This window comes from Natator depressus, chromosome 21 (assembly GCF_965152275.1).
Source record: "Natator depressus isolate rNatDep1 chromosome 21, rNatDep2.hap1, whole genome shotgun sequence".
In the NCBI taxonomy this organism is placed as follows: Eukaryota; Metazoa; Chordata; order Testudines; family Cheloniidae; genus Natator; species Natator depressus.
This window is the reverse complement of record NC_134254.1, coordinates 11,646,429-11,669,478: the sequence shown is the minus strand read 5'-3', so window position 1 is coordinate 11,669,478 and position 23,050 is coordinate 11,646,429. Positions and strand designations below refer to the sequence as shown.

Below are 23,050 nucleotides of genomic sequence, written 5' to 3'. Positions count from 1 at the left end.
GCCCTAGCTCACCTCCACTCCGCCTGCTCCCTTGAACACGCCGCTGCTCCACTTCTCCCCCCTCCCTCTCAGGTGAGGGAGAGGCAGCGTGTTCAGGGGAGTAGGCGGGGTGGGGGGGGAGGGCAGGAAGTAATGGGGGGGAGTAGAGGAACCGCTCCCCGCCCCAACTCACCTCCGCTCCACCACTGCAGCCTCCCCCGAGCACACCGCCTCTCAGCTTCTCCCTCCCTCCCCTCCCTCCCTCCACCCAGGCTTGCCACGCAGTGCGGCAAGCCTCGGAGGGAGGGGGGAGAAGCGGAGCAGCGGCGCGCTCAGGGGAGCAGGTGGAGCAGAGGCGAGCTGGGGCAGTGGGGGCATATTTCTAGGGGCGGCATGGCTGGCACCGGAATGCCGCCCCTAGAAATGTGCCACCCCAAGCACCTGCTTGTTTTGCTGGTGCCTAGAGTTGGCCCTGTATATACATAATCTCTGATTTAAGATTCCATATTCCAAATGTGCTTGGTTAAGCTATTGACCCTCTGAATCAGCATTAGACACAGATTAAAGACCTAGTAGTACCTCCGCAAACACACATGACGCTGAACTATTTATAATATAAATACCTCTTAAGTAGCGCTTTTCATCCGTGGATCTCCATATGTAAATCCCTTTATCCTCACTTACTGTTGGGGAAACTGAGACACAGAGAGGGAAAGTGACTTCCACAATAGCACACAGCAGGCCAGGGGCAGAGCAGGGAATAGAATACAAGTTGTCTGAGTCCCAGTCTAGTGCTCTTGCCACTGGACCAAGTTGTCTCAAAGAAAGGTAAATAAAGTGACCATCTCTAAATGTTAGAAATGTGCTATAGCAACAAGTGAAAATTTTACATATAAATATGCAGTGTAATGGGAACTTTGGCTAATAGCTAATCAGAGTGTAGCCTTTCCTAGTGTTATCTTAACTTGCCCATTTTAGAATTTACAGATAATGGGTTTGCTGCCGAGCTATGACTGTACTGAGTCCATTTCAGAGCTCTGAATTTCAAGCAGATGCTATAAGACTTTGTTCAGAAGAAATACAGTTTTTAAAATGGAGCTTTGTCTAGTGAGATGTTCAGCACCACATGTGTAATTAATCACGGACCGTTTCATTGACAGCTGCTGGCTTTGTTTCACACTTTAAATAGATAGACCTTACGGGAGCAGTGGAATTAGCTAATATTTCATTCCATTTCCCAGTAGCTTAAACAGAGGGAACATTTCTGGTGCCTCTACCACTTGGTTCTGACTTTCTGTTGCCATTTGCTCTGTACTGCATACATTGAAGAAATAACTCACCTTGTTTTCTCTCCATGGACTTGTCAAGAATTCATGGTGCAGCTGCTGTTTCTGTCACTTTAGTACCTATCAGTAAGACGACTCCCTAGGAGTAGTAATTTCTTAAAATCCATGTTTAGTTTAACAAGTAAACTTCATTTAACGTTTTTGTAGCAAGTTGGATTTGTTTTTCTGCATTTCTTGGGTTGGTCCGAATGTCTCTGAATTGGTCCAGAAGCATCTATTTGCGCCAGTAAATTCCCTTGACACTTATAACAGGTGCAGTCTGTATGCTGAAAAGCACAATCACATCATACAGCTGGTGTGTGTAATATATATAAATCCCCCTGATCTAGGAGTCTCTGAGCAGTCTTAATAGGCACTGGAAAAATGCCAAATCTGCATCAGTGACAAGAACCTCTTCCAAACATTCCAGAGCACAGTTTTCCAGGGAGGAAAGTTTGCTTGGATTAAGTTGAGAAATTTCATGCAAGCCTCTTCTCATGAAATTTCCAGCCCAGTTCAGTAGTCAGGGGTTCTGATAAGCTTTCCGAAGATCACAAGCTTTTTATCTGGACTGCAGGTTTTTTGGTTATCCCATAACTGCAGTTTATAAAGTGATCAATTTATATCTGCTCCTTACTTTTTCTCTTTTTTTTTCCACGCTGAATATAGTCTTGTTTAAAAGTCACCTGCGAAAGGGAACGTGTTGCTGTTTTATTCTTTATAGTGTATAAAGGCCTCAAAGGTGTTTAGAAATGTTTTGCTTGTTTTACATTATAAATATCAGGTCTTGTCTACCCTCGTTAGGATTGGTCAGGGTTTTTTGTTTGGTGCAGGACTTTTCAGGCAGATGGAAAGCTAGTGACATTACGTTCGTTGTATTAACAGTAGAGTATAGAGGCTCCAGAAAAGGAGCTTTGTGCATCCACGTAATATACGTAGCATGCATGGTCAGAGTCCCTAAAGCACTTACAACTTGAATAGACAAGGATGGAAGAGGAAGTGGAAGCAAACAGACGTGAAGTGACTTGCCTGTGGCACATGATTGTCTTGTCTCCTGTGGGCTATAATACTTTGGTCTAAATTACGTTGTTGGGTTTAGTGTGTGGGTAGTGGGTGGTGTAGGTAGCCTGTGATATACAGGAGGCCAGACTAGATCTCTTCTGGCCTTAAACTCTGATGCTGGCAAAGCAGTTCAGTGACAGAACTCAGAGCAAACCTAATTCTCAGAGTCTCAGCCTAGTACCTTATCCTAGCCGACACTGCTGTCCATCACAGGACTGAAATCAGAGCAGTGTGGACTGAAAGTGTTTTAGTCTCTGTTTGAAATTGGTTTAAATTCAAATTTCAAACACTTGGAAGAAAAGCTCTCAACCTTTCAGGCACCCTTGTCTCTTCAGTTGAGGGGTGAGTGCCTCCAGGGTAATTCTTTAGACTCAGAGGACTCCTCCAGCATAACTGAGAGACCAAACTGGATATTCTTGATATTTCTAAAGTGTAAACCACTTGCGCTTTATACATCATAAAGTTAAAATTCCTTCCCCTTCAGCAGATCACCTCTAAACAGCTCTTCTGTCCCACGAGATTGTTGTTGAAATAAGCCTTTTACAGCCACTTGTCCTTTCTCCCATCTTTCTGTCCCTTTTATTTTATTCTTCCCCTTCTGTTTTAGACCACATTGCGCATATCGTAGAGCTTCTAGGCAGAATTCCAAGGCACTTTGCCCTATGTGGGAAATATTCACAGGAGCTCTTCGATCACAGAGGTAGTATTTTCCCCCCACCCTTTCCTCCTCCAGGCACCAGGGATGCAGACAATCAGACGGAGCATCCACACCAGTGTTTTGTTCCACACCAGCCCACCTATCAATGAAGAATAGGGTTCCCCAGGTCCCTGACTTCCTAAAAGGCTGGGAACTACAATCCAAGGATTCTCCTAGTGGACGAATCTAACTCTGGACTTCATCCATTCCCTCCCAGTTAGTGAAGAAAACAAGTGACAAGTTTTCCAAATGGAGGTGTGCATGCTGCTCTCTCTGTCAGTGTCCAGAGCTGTTGCTCTGTATGGAGTGCCTTGTATTGATATCTGTTATGTATGTCTCTCTTCTTTCTGAAATGTTTTGGAACACGCAGATCACATTGCATTGATCATAGAACTTCTGGGGAAAATACCTCGCAAGCTCATTGTGGCAGGAAAATATTCCAAGGAGTTTTTCACCAAAAAAGGTAAAAGGAAACAGCAAGTTTTTTCTAGGAGTGCCCTAATGCCTGTTGCTGGAACTACCAGGTAACTAGACCACAGCAAAGCCATAATCTTAAATCTTCTGGCTGCTGCACCAAAGATTCCCACAGGACCAAGGTGCCGCTCTGTATGTGTGTTCCTATCTGGCTATTGAGTGCATACCAGTGCTCCTCATCTCAATGCTCCCCAGCCATAAGCAGGTTGGAGAGCACTGCTGTGGTCAGCTTGTCAGCTTTGTGGGCTGATTTTGGCATCATACAGTCAGTTTTTATCAACTAATGACTTTAACATGCTTTTGAATTCCTTTGTCTAGACAGCTTTGCTCAGCTTCTGGCCTATTACTCTAATTCTGCCGGAGCAGCAGTACCCTGTGGTCATGAATATTGAGGTGCTGTTTCAAACCCCAAAGATTGTTCTTCCATGGATTTTCTGAAACGATACAACACTATTTGAGGAAGCGATAGTCCGCTGAGCAGTAGGAAGCTGGCAGAATTGTATTAGCCAGGCCGAGAATCTCTTAGAGTAATACTTTTCTGGCATGATGAGGGCTCTTTAAAGCTACCTAGTGGTTAAAATGCATCCGTCTTCTCTCCTTTGGGTAGAGCATGAGGACTGAAGTGTGTTGTTCTCTGCTGTCAGGCAGCCTTCACATTTCGCAGTCTGAACTGGAAACACCTGTCTGCTACATGCAGAACCTCTCCCCTCAGACTGGTTCTGAGTGTCTGCAAGTCAGTACAAGTAGTGAGTGGCCTTGTGTTAGTGTCTGTATTTTTTAGTTATAGTGACTAATCATGTTGTATTGAAACCGTGGGGCTGAAGTAGGAGGAGAGAGATGGGACCTTCTTGTAAAACTGGCTGACCTCCAAGGGCAGCTTTATAAAGAGGGAAACTTGGGTTGTTAAAATTCAATCCTTTACGCCCCTAGACAGCATTTACCAAAGCAACACCAGAGTCCTGATACCTACCGGAGTAACTTGGTAAGCCCCTCTGGTACCATTGGTGACTTATTGTTGATGTATCTGTTTTGTTTTCAGGGGATCTGAAACACATCACCAAACTGAAGCCCTGGGGCCTTTTTGAAGTTCTGGTGGAGAAATACGAGTGGTCCCAAGATGAGGCAGCTGCGTTCACAGACTTCTTATTACCTATGTTGGAGCTGATTCCAGAGAAACGGGCTACAGCAGCTGAGTGTCTCAGGCACCCCTGGCTTAACTCCTAGGGCTTCAACCCAACACCGCAGCCCTACACTCTGGTTTACAGCATAGCATACGTACACCCAGGTGTTCCAACTGCCCCTCCCCAGATCCATTTTTTCCCCCCTTGTTCCTTTTCAGTGTGAAGCTCTTCCTTCAAGGCTTCCAAGATTTTAGATAAATTTAACCTGTTCAGTTGAGTTTGCTTATTTGATTAAGCGGAGACTCTTCTCAGCCAGTGGGCATCCTGTGAGCTTTGCCTTGATTGGGCTTTGCCAAAGATTAATTGAGTGACTGGAATACAAAATTGCCCTGAGTCTCTTACCTGTTAGTGTAGGCGTGAGTTGATCTGCATTAGTGTATGTTCCCTTAACTAAATTACACCCATGAAGGGGATATGAAGATCTGTGACTCCCTGACTCCGGGAGTCAGTTTTCCACTGCACGGCCAGTAGCCAGCAGGAGGATGAGAAATGGCAGATTGGTACCTGGGTGATAACTCCATGTGGAACAGAACTTGAAATCCTCCACCCATCCCCAGGTGTCTGTTGCGTTTCTTGGGTGACTTTCCACATTCTTTCCAGTCAAATAATTTTTCTTTAGTTTTAGCCACTGAATCCTATGAAAAGCTGTATTTAAAAACTATTTTTAATACCATTATTTTTCCCCAGTGTTCAGATTAGTTTCTGAATTCAATGAAACCTGCTACGCTCCCTCAAATGCCTGAGCCCTTGGACTAAAACTTCACGTGGACAATTTAAAAAAAAAAAAACAAAAGCTGGAACTGGTTAAATGCACAATCTTCAGAATAGATGTGTGCATGCTTTGTTGGCAGAGTGGTAGTTGGAGTGCAGGCAACTCTTCCTAGACATTTGAGTGAGCTGTAAGTTTTTTGGGTTTTTTTTGCCCATACTGGCACTTCCTTTGCTTTTCCTGAAGTTGTCATTGCATCAGTGAGCAGTTGGTATTCAGTCTGGAAAGATGGAATGTACTTTCTCTTATTTTGACCATTCAGTTGTGAAGAGGGGCTGGTGGTATCTGTGTGTCACAGCCACACTGTGTTCTCTGACTTCGAAACACCACATTTCCAAAGCGTAATGTAAAGATTTCTACTGTTAGCTTGCCTTAGGTGCTGGCCTTTAGAAGGAACTTCCCCAATGGGATTGCCTTTTATTTTCTGAGACGAATGAGTACTTGGGGATTAACACAAGGACAGCTGAACTACCTGGTTTGGCTTTTTCCTGTAGACACAGGGTCAGCTTCTGTTTCCTAAAATCACCCCAAATATGGTTGCCCCAGTAGAATATTATATAAGGTTTTTAAACTTCTCAGAGGGGGCTGGGTGTAACAGGTTTGTGGGGGCGGTTATTTTAATTCAAAGTTAAAGCATTGTAGTGTTTGCTAGTTTTACGATGCATCTCTCCTAGGCTTTCCTAAGCGATTACAGATTCATTGCGTCCTACTCTAAAGCAAGGTTTTGGCAGGGTAGGGACTTGAACAGCCCTTCCTCACCATGGACCAAACAGGCCTTTGGGATCAAGAAGTTCTCAGAGGACAGAAGCTGCCTCAGGACTCTGGAACTCCCAGAAGGCGAAGAAGGCACTATTTGAGACAGTAACACCAAAGCTGCCAGTGAGGCTGTTACATGTCACTCTTGTGTGTGTGTTTGAAATCTCAGTTTATCGCAACCTTCCATCCACAAAAGCTGGTGTCCTTATTTAATCCACTTTAAAGGTATAACCATCTTGCCCTATATTTTCTTGCTTGTCCAGCCTAACACCGCCTGGGCCATTGACGAAATCCAGGCTGCATGTCCATTTAGGGGTTCTTAAGTCAGGTTCTCTATGCATAATCTAAGATTAAAGGAAATATACCAAAACAGTTTAAAACTGCTGAATGATTTTCCTGGAATCTGGAATTCCTTCCCCAGCTCCAAGAGTCGCTTCTTTTTCTGTTGTAAAGGGATTACAGACAGGACTGGACTGTGTATTGCTGACCTTCTGTTTTAATACTGTGAAGACTTTTTGGAAGGGTGAATGGAACTTCTGGTGGCGTCACTAGAGCTCACCCCGCCCTGTGCATTTCTGCACGTTGGGTTCTGAGGTATCCGTTCCCCCATCACCACCAGAAGAGGACTTTTTCCCTCTAGCTCAGTAAAAGAGCCAGCTTGTGGGTTGAAGACACAGAGAGGCAGCTGTCAGGATTCAGTCTTGTCCCTCGTGCTCACTCACTTGGGGTTCACTAAACTTCCAAATTGCCATAAAGTGCTCACTAAAGGATTTGTACTTGCTGTGTTCGTCTAAAACCTGAAGGAAAATACATTTTTATTCTTTCTACTTGAGTGCATTGTCTTTTCTTTGTAAATGCCGTACAATAAAACAGATTATTTAATAACCCACATCTATTCTATTCCTGATATGTTCCCTCGGTAACTTCATTCAGAGCCATTGTCTGTCCATTAACTTTTGTATTCTGCTAGAGTAGGGAGCCAGGGTTCACGCATTTAGTCTTGAGACCCCATTCACATGCAGTATTGTCTGATCTAGGTAGATGAAATCACAAAATGAGTAGCAAAATCCTTATTTTGCTATCTTCTAAACTAGGAAACACTAAGACGTTGCTATAATAGTTTGTCCCCTTTAAATAGCCATGTGCCAAACTTTGCCACGGTTTTCCATTTAATAGTCCCTAATAGGGAGCCTTAACTGAGGCATCTAGAGCTTTCCTTACTGTAAAACAGGTTCTCAAACTTCATTGCATCATCACCCCCTTTTGACAACAAAAATTACTACACGACCTCAGGAGGCGGGGACCAAAACCTGAGCCCCGCCAGGCCCCGGGGGGGGCAAAATCCGAGCCCTATTGCCCAGGGTGGAGGGGGATCCTAAAGCCTGGGGCTTCCGCCTGAGAACGGTGGGTGCCTGTAACCTGAGCCCTTCAGCTGTGGGACTTTGGCCCTGGACATTGGGGCTCGGGCTTTGGTCCCGGGCCCCAGGATGTCTAATGCCAGCCCTGGCACTCCCATTAAAATGGGGTCGCAACCCACTGTTTGAGAACCCCTGCTGCAAAAGAAGTATGAAATTGGAAGATCAGGGTGCAGCCTTGCTGGAAGGGACCTGATTTCTAGCAGCTGTAAAGAAACAAATCTTAAGTTCAACTTTGCTTTGTCAGTTTTGGATTTAGAGCTGGCAGTGTTGTCTTTAAGATCCCCAGATCAGAAGAGATCACAGTCCTGGGCAATCTGCAGAATATGAATATGCAGAAGACTGCTGCAAGTGGGTGTTCAGTGTGACATGAACTGGTAACTAAATCAGGTTATGCAGGTGGTTCCAACAATGCAGTGATAGTGTGAATTGAGCTGATTTTGAGTGACACCATCTGCTCTTGTGATATATTCTCTGAATTGCCTGCTATATCATGCTGGAGCCCAGCACATTTGTGCCAGAAAAGAGGCTTTATCATGCTTTGCCTTTAATGTTGCTCAGTATGGTGAGAGGTGGTGGAGCCAGTTGAGTCCTAAGGCCAATTTTTCACTGCACATTAATCCAGTTTCTTGCAGAATTATGTTACTAACTGGACTGTGGCTTTGTTTGTGTCTCTCCTCTTATGGGTAATTTCAAGGGGCAGCTTTATAGGAAAAAGCCCGTTGAGTTTTTGTTGGAATTCGGGTGTTGAATGGTTTCTCTTGTAGAACAATACTCAAGATTGCAGGAGAAGAAGCCAGGTAAGAAGTAAGTTTTCCAAGGACACTAGCACAACATCAAAACACTGCAACTTTGCCTTTTATTCTGCAATTTTTTCTTGCAACAAGCCAGTACAAAATGTGACTGTAAGTAGCTAAAGCACACACTGGCTCCTCCCTCCTACTCCCCCTTCTGTAATTGATTGGGTCCCTCCCTCCAAATAAACACCGTGAGGGGGTCGAGTCTCCAGCAGCCCCTTGCATGGAATCTTTTCAAGAAATTTGTACGGAGAATAGAGTTCCTTCAAAATGACCTATAAGAAAAGCATCGAGTTTCTGATAGTTACCTGGTGGGGCTCTAGATGTCCCTGGAAAGAGAAGGAAAAGGTTAAATTACAGTTTTGTCGCATTCTAAAATAGATCAACATAAGGGGTTTTAAATCCCATTGTGTGCAGTAAGTTATTGCTGCTTTAGTGCCATAAGGTACTAAAGCAAAGATGATATAACTAGAAGCAATGGGAATACAGGGTCTTGAAATGCATCCGATGAAGTGAGCTGTAGCTCACGAAAGCTTATGCTCAAATAAATTGGTTAGTCTCTAAGGTGCCACAAGTCCTCCTTTTTCTTTTTGCGGATGCAGACTAACACGGCTGCTACTCTGAAACCAAAAGTTACCAGTAATCTTTCAGGAATCCTGCCAAATATACTTAGATTACATGTACTTGGAACAAGGTTAGCAGTAATTTCAAATAGGATTACTTACTGTGGTGTTCAGCTTCTTCATTCATGGCCCTCCTCTGTAAAACAAAGAGCTGTCTTTATACTAGGGTGAGTGGGAGTGTAACAGAGGGAAAGAACAGGAGCAACTGTCTTCAAAAGCTGTATCAGTTTCACGTGTTAAGGGAAAAGGTGACCTCATTGAGGTGGCTAATGAGTGAGAAGGCTGTGTCTCATGCCCTGCTGCATACTGATCGTGGACCAACCTCATACAGTGTCTACTTAATGATGCAGTCTCCTTGCATTCATTTAATAGGTGTGGAAATGGACTAGCCCCTGCCTGAGGTTTCCCCTTAACATTTGTTTAATACATGATGCCCATGTGCTTCAGAAACCAAATGCTGTTTGCAGGATGGATAGTGCTGGATACTAATCCATTACCAAGTGCTTTTAACATACACCACCTGGTGTGTGAAATGGGATAGCAATCTCTCCACTACTGAGATGAAATACAAGTCTTAGGATCCTTGTAACCAATTTCTTCCCTGGATGAAATGAACTGACTTTCTCTGCCATTCCTGGTCTAGTCTCTTTGGTGGCGTCAGTTGCCATGTCTGGGTAACGTTTGCCCTGGGTAGCTCCCTGGGTAGTGTCTGCCTTCTCCTACCTGATTGGCCTGGAGCCTGTTAATGGTGGGAAAGTACTAATTTCTAGAAAGCAATTAGCCAGCTAGCCACAATGAGTGGGCAGAAGCCTGACCCGGCCTGTACTGTAGAACCTACCTGATCTCCTTGTTCTTGAATATCCCTTCCCCGTTATTTCCCATCTCTAGCACTTTCCAAGTCACTATAATTCACACCTATCATGGTATCTGGGCCCGATGGGCATGGCAGCAGGCTTTATAGGTGGCAGTGACCATTCAGGGGTTTTGATGTACCCTCTAATAGGCGAGCGGGGGAGAGAACAAAGTGAGGCCATTACCTTTATTTTCTACTTTGAAATCGTCTGGGAGGAGGTTATCTTGCCGGTTCCCTAGAACAAAGGCCAGGAAGGAGAGGATGAGGGCGTCGAGGATCCCAATAATGCAGAGGATGAAGGCCCAGCGCACGGTGCACGCCCCTAGTGTGTATTTGTCAGTTTTGTCCCCGCACATGCGCTTCACTTCATTGGAATCCCAACCATCCGGGTAGATCAGGCAACCTATCATTAGGCCGGCCGCTGCAGGGGGGAAAAAACACAGGACGTGAGCACCAGTTGCATGGGGGTAATGCACTGCCACCTTGACTGGAGCTGGGTGGAAAGCGTCACCCAAAAAGATTCCTAGATCCTAATTCATCTTCTTTTTTTTTTTTTTTTAATGAAGTCATTGTGCCCACTCCCCTTTCCACGAAGGTTCAGCGAGTGCTTGTGCAAAATGGAGCGTAACCGTTCACAACTCAAAGTGGATCTTCTGTGAGCCTCTTCTCCTGGAACCTAATCATCCGTTAGCATCACGCAGCACTTCAGGCTGTGCTCCTGGACACTAACGGCAGAGCCACTGCTGTTGACGGCGCAGGATCCGGCTCGGAATAGAACCAGCACTGTCTGTTACGTGCCCATGACTACGAACCACCAGCTCCAAGAGCGAGCTGTGGGCTAAATGGACATCACAGAACAGCTCGCTGCTGAATAAACTACAGAACATCCCTTTCGACTGCTCTGTGCCTTATTCTCCACGGCTGGTGAAATGGAGAGGAAAGTTGCCTCTGTAAAGCAGTTTCTTGGCTGAAAAATACCCTACAAAGCTGTTTCTACATTCTAGCATCAATACCAGACCGACCCTCAAAGGCTGAGTTGTGCTAAATGATGAGTTTATTAAAATGGTTTAGCTCTGGTCTCCAACTCAGGCAGCTACAGGTAGTTCAGACTATTACCGACCAATCTGATTAGTTCCTCCCCCCAAACCACCTTCCCATAATAACCAGGTTGCACTTTTCTATTGTAAACCTCAAAGTGCTCCACTCAGGTGGGTATTTATCCTTCCAGTCGGAGAAGTGAGGTACTGAGGTAGGAAGAGAGAGAATCAAAAGTGCCTTACGATGAATTTTAGTCCTCGAGCAAGTGGCTTAACGCCCGGCAATTGTTGTTTGGCATCCAGTGCACGGTGTTGATGTGATCTCACTTTCCTGAAGCCTAGTTATATGGGAGCAAGGGCGGCTCTAAAGAGAAAAGTTACCCAAGTGCAGCTAGAACAGTACCGTTAAAAGGGTACAACATCCACCCCACACCCCCGTGTGCATGAAGTTATAGCAATATCCAGGTGTCGTTTATTTCCACAGCGGGAGGCGAATAAGCTATAGTGCAAACTACCTTTCTAGCAGTGTAACTATCCGCAGTTGGGGTTGTCCCAGTGTAACTATTTGGTTACCCACACCGTCAGACTGGTACCAAACCCGTGAGGCCAGGAGCACAACGCTCTTCGCGACAGGAAATGCTGCTGCAAAACCTCCCAGTAACTTGGTCGCCTTGGCAACGCCCTTCCATTCCGGCATGAATCTGCAACAGCATCCTGTCAAAGGCACCATCTCCCTCCCTAGGAATTGTCCCCTCCTAATGGCTTAAAACAGATTTTCAGTGGACTTGTTTGGGCCGGAGGAACTTGTCTTACCCTTTGTTTAACCAGTGTTAGGCTAACCTCTGTCTAGATGTATTTTTTTGCAGTCCAAGGGATTGACCCCCAGGTTAATTTTGAAATGGGTTCACTTGGAATCCCCCGTGGTCAACTCCTTTTGTAAACAGTTAGCCTACCGCTGGGAGTGTACGCGATCCAGTGGTCTGATCCGTTCCTGGTCCTGAGCTTCTTTCGCTTGTGTGCCATGTCTGCACCGTAAGACACCGTTCCTGCTGCTAACTAGAGCAAATGCAGCAGTGGCTTCGTTTTCCTTTTCGGCCGGGTAGCTCGTCTGCCGAAGTCACAAAGGGGCTTTGGCTGCTGAGTACGGTCTAGACTCTCTCTGAAGAGTCATTACAGGTGACTCTTGGGTGCTAGCCCTCAGAGGAGGATGCCTGGGCTCCTAGTCCCAGTTTGCCACTGGCTGATTGTAAAGAAGTGGTTGGGGGGAGTTGTGGAGTTTAATTTTTCATACTAATGTTTGTATGATGCCTAGCACCGTGTGTGGGCTCCTGGCATCAAGTGATGAATATTTTGAGAGGAAAGGCAGGCAATGGGGATGCTGACCTCAGTGCCCACATGAAGGCTTCCTTGTATTCTTCCCCACTAGTTCCTCGTGTGCCATCCTCCTATCTGTGTCTATTTCAGGGGCTCCCTGCCATTCCCTCTACCCTTCCCCCTATGCCAGGGGCTCTTTCTGTCCCCTATGTCCCCATCCCATACAACTGTCTCCTCTACTCCGGGGCTTTGCACAAACAAACCAGGAAATGCTATCCAACCAAGAGCAGGGCCATGCCAGCTTGGCCTGACAGGCAGCAAAGGCTTGTTACTATTATGTGAGACAAGGACTGTCACGTTTGGCCAAAGGTATTGGCCAGTTGCCCACATGAGGACGTAACGAGGGCCTTGCCATGGTTAAATTAACCAATAGGCATTGTAAGCATTTCAGATTCCGAGCAGGGATTCTCTTTTCAGATGTGTGTGCCTAACACAATGATTGATTTGGAGCTCCTAAGCTACCCTAATACAAGTACCACTGCAATGAGTTCTTCAAAATGTCCACATACAGCTCACACCAAAAGCTTTACAAAGCAACTTTCTGAGCAGATTGAAAGAGACTTCACTGCTCTTCATCCTCCCTCTCCCTCTCCCTCTCCCTCCCCCCCCCCCAACTCTCTGGATCGGGGCCAATATGTTTATACAATATCTAGCACAAGGGGGCAGACAGCCTATAGTGCAAATGTTCTATCCATTGCAAATCCACATCCTATATAACTTCAATGCACATCCTTCTGCCAGAAACATGCACTTCCCTCGTATGCTACAGGAATGTTCCTGGGCCAAGAGCTCTGGAATGAGAAACTATTTCTCTCCATGGCACACGCCCTCCCTCCGGTGACACGCAGCTAATGGTTCCCTGAAGTTGCTGTGCTCTCGTGGTTATTGTACTTTGATATGCTGTTTAAATTCTGATGCATCAGGTGACAGCAGGTTAGCAGCAGCACCATCCATCCCTCTTGCTATTCAGTGGTGTAAAGATGCTGCGGTTGCCCCACTCCCCCCCCCCCCCCCCACACACACACCCCTTCCCTGAAGCCTCCATGTCTCTCTGTCACTGGGATCACTGTAGGCCAGAGAACATTCTCAGGACTGTGAATAGCTGCTGCCTGGCAATGGTTTGCTGAGGGTTTTTTCAAAGGCTTGTGGGGAGGACAGTAGTAAGGGCATTTGTGCATCTTACCGGCTCTCCATAAGCCGTCTCTCTTCATTTAGAAGCTGTGCCTTCCGGTACACTTAATTACCTTTCCCTGCAGCTCGGTGTGGAGGAGGAGGGGGACGGGCGGGGAAGCTTTAAAGGAATACCTACATCTTGGGCTGAGATGTGATCCTGATACAAATAAAATAGAGGCTCCACCCCACCCTTTATGCCCCTGCTCCGCCTGCACCTAAAATAACTAGCCGCCTGGTGCCTGCTCGGTCTGAACGTAAGAACGGCCATACTGGGTCAGACCAATTGTCCATCTGGCCCAGGGTCCTGTCTCTGACAGCAGCCAATGCCAGGTGTTTCAAAGGGCCTAAACAGAACAGGGCACTTAGCAAGTGATCCATTGTTCAGTCCCAGGTTCTGGCACTCAGAGGCTCAGGGACACCCAGGGCACCAGGTTGCATACCTGACCGTCTTGGCTAATAGCCATGATTGACCTATCCTCCATAAACTTATCTAATTCTGTTTTGAACCCAGTTTATACTTTTGGTTGTCACAATGTCCCCTGGCAATGAGTTCCACAAGTTGACTGTGCGTTGTGTGAAGTACTTCCTTATGTTTGTTTTAAACCTGTTGCATATAATTTCATTGGGTGACTCCTGGTTCATGTGTTCTGCGAATGGGTAATAACACTTCCCTAGTCACTTTCTCCGCACCAGCCATGGTTTTATAGACTGCTATCCTATCCCCAGCCTCAGCTGTCTCTTTTCCAAGCTGAATGGTCCCAGTCTTTTAAATATCTCCTTATACAGAAATTATTCCATACCCCTAATCATTTTTGTTGCCCTGCTCTGTACCTTTTCCAATTCGAATATATCTTTTTTGAGATGGGGTGACCAGAACTGCATGCAGTATTCAAGGTGTGGGCGTATTATGGATTTAAATGCCATGATGATATTTACTGTCTTATTATCAATCACTTTCCTAACATCTCCTAACCTTCTGTTAGCTTTTTTGACTGCTGCTGCACACTGAGCAGATGTTTTCAGAGAATAATCCACAACGATTCCAAGATCTCGAGTGGTAATAGCTAATTTAGACCCCAACATTCTGTATGTACAGTAGGGATTATGTTTTCCACTGTGCATTACTTTGCACTTATCAACATTGAATTACTGGGCTGGCTGATGGTGTCAGGGCTGTGAGCCACAGCAGAATACCATTTAAGGCACCCAGAGTTGCAGGGCGAGGGTGACACAACCCCTCGCTGGCCTGGTTGAAACCCTAAGTGTCGTCAAACCATTAGAGTCTATGGCAGAGTCACAGACTTGAACCCGCATCACCCGAGTCTCAGCTTTAACCCAGACAATCCTTCCTCTCAGCCCATCAGCTGCCACTTGAGCCTTTTATCACCGCTGGCGTCCCTTCCACGCCCCCCACCAGCTTTGAGATGTGAGAAATCAGAGAGAAGCTACAGGCTCTGTCCATGGTGCTAGCACAATCCGGCCAGCCATGCCTCCAGGGCTGATCAGCGGAGCTAGGACTGCAGGTTAGACTGGCGGCTACTGGACTGCTAGACCCAGATTGTGACTCAGTCAACAGGGATGACAGAGGCTGGGGAAAGGCTGAGGTGGCTTGGAGGCAGGTATATGTTTCAGGAAAACTAAGACCGTGTGAGATGGAAGGATGGCTGTGTGGTTAAAGCACTCGGCCGATCTCGGTTCAATTCCCATCCTGCCAAAAGACTGTCTATGTGCCTTGGGCAAATCACGTAGCCCAAGATTGTCCTAACTGCCCAGTTCATTTGGGTGCCTAACCTGAGACATCTAAAAAAGATCCTGGTTTTCAGTAAGTGCAGAGCCCCCCACCCTCTGACAACCGGACCCCTTAAAAGTGTCTCATGTTGGGCACCTAAAACCACTCATCACTTTTGAAAATCTTGGCCTTAATCTCTGTGTGCCTCAGTTTGAGATCTGTAAAATGGGGATAGTCATGTCTGGTCTACTTCCGTTGTGATCTCCTCAGCACCGGGCGTCTCTCACGGTCTGCTTGCCCAGCGGCGGGGGCCTCTGTGACCTCCTTTTGTACCAGGAATATAAGAGTCTTTGCGGCCGTGGAACAGTCTACCGGGGGACTTGGTGCAGCCGCATGGTTTGCAGTATTGAAAACTAGAGTGGGCAAAGCCCTAAACATATCGACTCTCAAGAACAGTTCAGCACAGGCCAGGGCGAGGGTGGTGTGGGTTGGACTGGACAATATCATGGCTTCCTTGGCATGGATGAGTTTGGTTGCCTTTGTCTAAAGACACACCCCCCCCACCCCCACAGGAAGGAAATCTGGCAGTGTGTTTGAAACATGGGTTCCCTAGGAAAGCACAGGCCTGGCTGCAGGGCTGCTGCCTCTCTGGGGCAGGTTGCATTGTCCATTTGCTAGCAGCCAGATCATGCACAGCCTGAAACCCTTCCTTCACCATGGGATTTCCAATGTCCAAACCCAAATCCTCCATCAGTGCCCCGAGCTCCAGCACACTAATGCCCTAGCGCTTCTCGGAGGGAGTTAAAAGCCAAGGCCTCCCAGCCTGGCTGTCCTCTATTTGTTCTACCTTAACTGGCATGGGCAGGTAATAGCTTTTAGCCTCCATATTTCATCTTTGATGGTATGTAAGAGGAAGGTGGCTGGCTGTCAGTCATATCCCAAGCCCTCCTTTACCCTAATCAGATAAAGGATTTATTTTATTAAGGAGATTGAACTCTCTCGCCATGTTTCTCTCTATTATTAATCTGTTTAAAAGCCACGTGTCACCTGAACAGAGCACAGCTCCTAACCCTTCCCTCTCTGATCTGTCTGCCTCCAAAGGGAAAAGATGGGGAGAAAGGACTAAGATTTCACTGCTTTCTTTAGAAAACCAAGTTCCTTCCCATGTGCTGCATTGTTTCCCCTTGTGTCATGTTAACAGCAGAAGCAAAGATATAAGAAATTGCTACTCAAATCCTCTGGGGCGGGAAACCTTTGGTTATTCAGGTTCCTTGGACTTTTGAACGGCTTCCAAGCCTCTTATCTTAATCTTTGAGTTTGTTTCCTTTAGACCAGTTGGAATTAGCTGATACCTTAAGGGCTAAAGTCTGCCCTGCTGCAATTTCATTGCCTGCAGGGCCTTTCCACCAACGCTGAAGCTGGCCCGACTTTCTCTATCTCCGTGGCATTTTCACCACCAGCAAGGCTCCCCGCCTGCTGAGCCAAGCAGGAACTGGAACAGGATGCTGCCTTCCTCTTTGACATCAATATTTCAGGAGGCTGGGGATGATGGGATTGGATTTCAGCAGCTTCTCACTGCAACAGGGAAAGCACACAGTCTTCACCATGCCCCTTGCCTCTGAGGACTAGCATCGCTGGCAGGGTTTAATTAATGGTAATTCCACCCAGTAAACCCCAGGCTAAGCTGAATGGGTTGTGTAGCCTGGAAAGTTGTTATCCTTCTGTCCCAAGTGTTACGGTAAGATGCATGCCCTACTTTCTGATGTGCTGGGTAAACAAAAGGAGCACTGACCAACAGTGGCTGTAAATTGCCTCGCCATATTAGTCAGCTCCCTGACCTGGCATCTGCTTGGCCTGTAGTGGCTGCAACCTGAGTTCATTAGGTGGATAATTTTATGTCCAATAATGCTTGCCTTACCGCAAGCCAATCAAGTCCCATACTTCAGAGCATCAGGTGCCTGCCATAGCAGTTGGGAGGGAATTTTCCCCCCCTGCACAGAACTGCACTTCTTGCTGGGTGCCTATGGGCTTTGCTTCATATGCCTCTAAAGCATCACCTGCTGGCTTCTGCAGCGGGTGGAGAGGCTTAGTGGACTAACAGTCTGAGCTAATATGGCAAATCTTGACCTCGTGTCCCATTTTAACTCATGCTCCTCATTTGTTCTCTCCAAGTCAGGAACCAATTACAGGGCATGAGTTTGAGAGGCAGGGAACCACCCCACTTGCAATGGCAGAGGGGGCGGTGAGAGAGGCGGGTGCTCTGGGCCTCAGACCCACATTCGTTCCTGGCTTTCTCACCTGTTTGTTTAACTGGAAAGGATTTTGTCCTTCCGCTCTAAGTAGCGCAGGAAAACCGCACGCATGCATGTTTGCTTCACCCAGCATCTTTCAGTCCAGAACTGGCCTGGCCTTGCAAGCTGATGTTTCTCTGAGCTGGCTCCTACCTTACAGAACTAAACTTTGGGCAGAAGGGGCTAGTGGAAAAGTGCCCCCCGCTCCAGGGGAGGCCCCACTGAAATCAATAGGGGAGTTCATGTAGGATGGGGCTTCTCATGATGAGTAAAGTATTCAAATGTGGCCCTTTATATCTGCCTAAAGTAAAGCTAGATCCAGCTAAACGTTTAGAGGGGAGATGGCTCTGACTGAGCAGTTCTCCCCTTCATGCTTCAGCAAGTGCAGCTACTGCACCAGCAAGAGCATGGCTTACCTAGGTGCAATGAGTCTGACAGGTCTGAGCTCACTTCCCTAGGGCCTGGTTTCCATGTTGCAAAACCACTCTCACATTTGGCCCTAAATGGCACCTTTATTGGTAATGTGGCCTAGCAGATGGAGCACTGAACTGGAACTCCGGCGACCTGGCTCTGGCACTGGCCTGCTGGGTGACTTGAGGCAAGTCACACCACTGGTCTGTGCCTCAGTTTCCCCATTTGTAAAATGGGGGTGATGCTACTGACCACCTTTGCGAAGCACTTTGAGATCCACCTATGAAAAGTGCCCTGGAAGAGCTAGGTATTACTATTATTACTGGCAGTCTCAGCAGAGACCTCCATGAGTGTGTGGCTCAGGAAGACTATAAACTACCTTCTTCCTCTGGGACGTCACCCTGCCAGGGCAGGAATGAGACACAAAGGTAGATGGGGATCTCAAATACCTGAACGGGCCTGTTTTGTGGCCGGGGAGGAGATCAGGTTCTAATTCTGTCCCTTTGGCTCCTTTCACCAGCATTAAATTGACCCAAATTGTAGAAGAAAAAATACAGAGTAAGTTTCTCTGTTCAGTCTGCAGTTGCCAGCCTTTTATATTGCTTCCCCCAGCTCTGAGAATGTCCTGATCTCAGATGGGCCCTGCAGAGGCTGTGGTAACACAAACAGTAAGGAGGTGGCTCTCGGCCACGGGTGCATTTTTGCCCCTGGGACGGGGTTGGGCTGTACCCCCTGGAGCTACTCACCTGCCGCCAGCTGCATCCAGGCACAGATGTTGTAGACGGTGGCTGAATTGCAGAAGAAGAACAGGCTGAAGCAGAGGATGCAGCCGATGATGAGGAAGGTGGAGATGCCCACGAAGAACATGGCCGTTTTGAAGGCACTGGAGGGGATGGTGCCAAAGTCCAGGGGGCTGCCCTTGCAGATGAGCTCGCCGGTCAGGGCATTGCCAATGCAGTAGGAGAAGAGGCCGAAGTAGCCGGCCTGGGGGGTGTCGATGCTGTCGCCGATCCAGTAGGGTTGGATGAAGCTCACCACCATGACGATGGCGAAGCAGAGGGTGAAGAGCGCCCACAGCACCCCCATGGCCCGGGCGTTCCGGACGTAGTTGGTGTGGTAGATCCGGGCTGCTTCCTGGGCTGGCAGCATCTTCCCCATGGCGCGGCTGGGTGGGCTGCTTCTGGGCTGGCCCAGGGCTGGGAGCGTGGGGCCGGGGGCTCCCTGGCTGGGGGGGGCTGCCTCCTGCTGGGCACCCAGGGAAGTCAGTGAGGGGGGAGGGTGCCCTGCACCTGCACCCCCCCACCCAGGGGGCGGCTCTGGGCCCAGAGCCCCGTGTTCAGGGCCCAGCTCTGGCGAGCAAGCTCCGCGTCCAGATTCTCGGCTCCAGCCCCAGTGCTCCCTCTCCGGCCGGGGATGGGCGGCCCGGCTCCCAGCTGCGCTCCCGGGGGACCAGCCGCTTCGCCCCGGCCCCTCCCAGCCCCGTGTCTCCCGGCGCCGCTGCCTCCGCCCCCGCGCCCGCCCCCTTCGTCCCCCGGCAGCGGGCTCGGCCCCCTGCGCCTCCCCGGGGCCCCTGCGCGCCCCGCGCCCCCGGCCCGGAGCCTCCTGCGCGCTGCGCTCCGGGAGCGCGATTCAGCACCGCGGAGAGCTCCCGCTGGGGAGCCGCCCGGCCCGGCCTGCGCAAAGGGGCAGGGGGCGGCGGATCCTCGCCCTGGGGTGGGGGGAAGCTGCCCTGGGGGGAGCCCTGCCCGTCACTGGCGCCCCCTCCCCTCCGATCGCGCCCTTGTAAGCCCGCGGGTGGGGGGCTGGATGGAGAGATCTAGGAGGAGAACAAGCCAAGGAGCCATGGCGCATGGCCCTGCCCCCTCCTACCCCCAGGTGCCTGCGCCCCCCCCCCCCCCGCAGCCAAGCCCCCACCTCCCAGACACGCTCTTCCTCCGTCCATCATCCACTGCACATCAGCTGGGGGCCCCGCCCCTGTCCAAGCAACCAATCAGGGACTAGCCCCTGGATGGGGGCAGGGGGCTGTGCCTAAAACAAGGGCCAGGAAAGGTGGGGAACCAGCCAACCAGCTCTGGGGCTTGTGGGGGGAAGGACAACGTGGTTATAGGGCCGGGTCTTCGGCGGGGGGGAAATCACGGCAGCTCCATTGAAGTTAATGGTTCATTTAGCCCTACAGAGAAGCACCCTTTTTATACAGGGGGGCTGGGACAATCTGTATAGTGGGGGTGCTGAGAGCCACTGAACTAAACTGTAAACCCTGGACATGATGGAAACCACTTCAAGCCCGGGGGGGTGGCAGCCCCCCTAGTTCCAGCACCTGTGTTTTTATGTTTTAGTTCTGGTGAAGGTGCTGGATTGACCATCCCAGATGGGGAAGTCCTGTTTATTTGCAGATCAGATACAATGCAGGCAACGCCAGTGAGTTTTCTCCTTCTTACTCAGCCTAGCTGCTCCTTACGTAGCTGTATCTATGCTGGCAATTCGGGGGGAAATCTTCCCCCCCTTGCGCTAGCCTCAGTGGTGCTAGCATTTCACAGGCCACGGCAAATGGCGGAGGCAGGATATGTGCCTGTCTCCTCTAACCCTGCACTGTGGCTAACACCAGGGGCAGAGCAAGGCCCGTGACCTGTCCATGACTTGTACTATATACCACTAACTAAAACTTGCACTGGGGGAGAGGGGCACGCACAGGTGCTCTGGGGGGTGCAGTCCAGAGGTGCTGCAGGTGGTGGGAGGGTGGCCTAGGAACCCTGCTAGTCTTTGGGGGGAGGCAGGCAGCGGCGTGTGGCCCAGGACCCTTGCCGGTGCTGGGCGATGGGGGGGAGGCAGCGGTGTGCAGCCTGGGCCCCCAGCTGGTGTTGGGGGGGCGGGTTGGTGGGGCTGGCAGGCTCCCTACCTGGCTCCGACCAGCATGTCCATGCAGCTCCTAGCAGGAGGGAATGCCAGGGGGGCTCCACGCACTGCTCCAGCCACAAGCACTTGCTCTGCAGCTCCCATTGGCCAGGAACCACAGCCAATGGGAGCTGCGGGGACAGTGCCTGCAGGCAGGGGCAGTATGCAGAGTCCCCTGACCCCTCCGCCTAGGAGCTCCAGGGACATGCCGACTGCTTCTGAGAGGCCCCCCTCAATATAAGCACTGCCCCACACCCCAAACCGCTGCCCCAGCCCTGAGCCCCCTCCCACACCCAAACTGCTGCTGCCCGGCCAGAGGGTATATTTCAGGGGCATGTAACTCCTTTGAGAGAGAGGGGTAAAATTACTAATAATATCGTATGTGCAGTGGCAGTTCCCCAATTCATATCTTAAGAAGCCTGTGACCCTGTAGGATGGGGTCTCAGGGTAGCCAACACCCTGCTATATGAGGGATTTTTGTGGGACTTTTGGACCAGAGGGCCTTAGGGTAGTCAAAACCTTGCTCTGGGGGACATTTGACAGACCAAGTACTTGAGAAGAGAAGAGAAGAGAAGAGAAGAGAAGAGAAGAGAAGAGAAGAAGAGGTCTCCATTGAGGACCGGTAGCTATACCTGCTTTGTTTGCCGATCAGGATACTGTGTAGGGCCAACGTAGTTCCTGAGGGTTTATGCCTGGGGAACTGAGGCTTATTAAGAAGATGTATTGTATAACCTTTTACTGCTTGTGTGATTCTTTCTCAAATTGATTGCTGTGCATTGAACAAATTGTATCTGAATTTTCACTGGTACTGGTAACAATCTGCCCAGCTGAGGGCCATTAAAGATCCCTTTCAACAGTAAGGACAATAAAAAGGGGGGCTGGAGAAACTCACCTGCTGCTTACCGTCTGTTATCGCCCAGGATGGCTAATAAAAAGGCTGCAAACTGAAAGGGTAGCAAACGAGTTAATCATTGTTCAAAGCGGACGGAGTGTAACAGGTGTGAAACCTGCGCCAGTCCCAGAGCTGGGTTCCTTTTATCATCCAGTCAACCTGAGTCACTGAAATATATTTTAAAGCAAATATATCCAAGAACAGGTGCTGTTTGCCAGATCCTTCTCGAGGCTCAATGCTGCCAAGTATTTATTAGTAACGCTGTGGAGTTCTAGCGGACACTTCACGGGAGCGCAAGGTACAACTGGCCTGGCTGAGGAGAGAAGGTGGGCTGGATGTTTACAGGTTTTTGTCACAGTGCCCTGGCTAATTTGTATTCAGATGCTACTAAGTGGAATGCCCACTCTTTTAGATGCATCTGGCTTTACTGGAGAAATAAGTTTCCTCGCCCCCTTGTGGCACATTGTTTGGCACTGAAGTGGTTAAGTGGACTAGATTTACTGATACAGGTTTGCAAAGCAGCAGAATCAACTTTCATTTTATTATCGTATCCCTTTAAAATGAGCTAATAAAGGAGAGAGGATTGTCCAGTGCTTAGATCATGGGACCGGGCGCCTGGAGTTCTGGATTCTATTCCCAGCTTGGCCACCAAAGTCACCGTGTACAAGTCACTTTAGCTCTTTGTGACGTGGAGTCCCCTTCTGTAAAATGGGGCGACAGTGCTTCCCTAACTCCCTGGCCTGAATTCACTACTGGTGGTAAAGCGCGCTAAGGTCCTCGGAAGAGAGGTGCGATATAACTGCCGAGCAAAATAGAGTCAATGCAGCAAAACGACTCAGACCATCTCATAAGTCTCCAAGCTCTTTACAAATATTAATTACGCCTACGCAACTGGGCCAAGGTGACTCGAGTCCAGGAATACAACCCACAAGCAATGACTCCCAGTGGTCTAACCACGAGACAGCATTCCCACCTTTCAGAGGAGCACTCATTGGATAGCAATGGTAGCACCTGGAAATCATTCTGTGATGTTAAATTGTCTCTTTTCTGGTGAAACCTTTGGGTTCTATTTGTCTTAACTCGTGTGGGCCCTTTGCCTATTTCTTCAGGCTATGGAGCAAGCGTGGCTTGATCACTTATGTGTATGTTTTGCTTAGCTCACTTGCCTTCTTTCTCATGCCAGTGAATATGAAAGTGGAAGTCTGGAAAATGTAATGCTCCCTGTGGAATGACCTAAAGAATGCAAATATATGGAGGTGGGCCCTGATCTGAACTCTAAGTCCAAATTCCATATATATATCAAGGGCTGGATCAAAGCCA

At 48.7% G+C, this 23,050-nt stretch overlaps 2 protein-coding genes across 5 annotated transcripts in view; one reads left to right on the top strand and one right to left on the bottom strand.

Moving 5' to 3' along the window:
- The window catches only part of SRPK1 (SRSF protein kinase 1), a 44,329-nt gene extending 37,261 nt beyond the window's left edge, over positions 1-7,068 (top strand). For all 3 annotated transcript variants that reach the window (XM_074936450.1, XM_074936452.1, XM_074936451.1), the window contains 2 exons: positions 3,434-3,526; positions 4,577-7,068. In XM_074936450.1, coding sequence (XP_074792551.1) covers positions 3,434-3,526; positions 4,577-4,761 — 278 coding nt within the window. In that variant the 3' untranslated portion in view covers positions 4,762-7,068. The remainder of the gene's footprint in view (positions 1-3,433; positions 3,527-4,576) is intronic.
- Positions 7,069-8,516: 1,448 nt separating this feature from the next.
- On the bottom strand, positions 8,517-19,426 carry LHFPL5 (LHFPL tetraspan subfamily member 5). 2 transcript variants are annotated; one of them, XM_074935967.1, is made up of 4 exons: positions 18,693-19,426; positions 10,116-10,352; positions 9,181-9,214; positions 8,517-8,784 (listed from the first exon to the last, which is right to left on the bottom strand). In XM_074935967.1, the coding sequence occupies exons 1-3, from the start codon at positions 19,102-19,104 to the stop codon at positions 9,198-9,200; spliced, it is 666 nt and encodes a 221-aa protein (XP_074792068.1). In that variant the 5' UTR covers positions 19,105-19,426; the 3' UTR covers positions 8,517-8,784; positions 9,181-9,197. The 2 variants fall into 2 exon arrangements, with proteins under 2 accessions (XP_074792068.1, XP_074792067.1); XM_074935966.1 differs by lacking the exons at positions 8,517-8,784; positions 9,181-9,214 and having other exon boundaries at positions 9,246-10,352; positions 18,693-19,188.
- Between the last annotated feature and the right edge of the window lie 3,624 nt (positions 19,427-23,050).

Excerpts from the sequence above, each read along its gene's own strand:
- LHFPL5 (XM_074935966.1), bottom strand. The coding sequence starts at position 19,104 with ATGGGGAAGATGCTGCCAGCCCAGGAAGCAGCCCGGATCTACCACACC. Across the intron at positions 10,353-18,692 it reads CTGGATGCAGCTGGCGGCAG|CGGCCGGCCTAATGATAGGT; the intron begins GTGAGTAGCTCC and ends TCCCCCCTGCAG.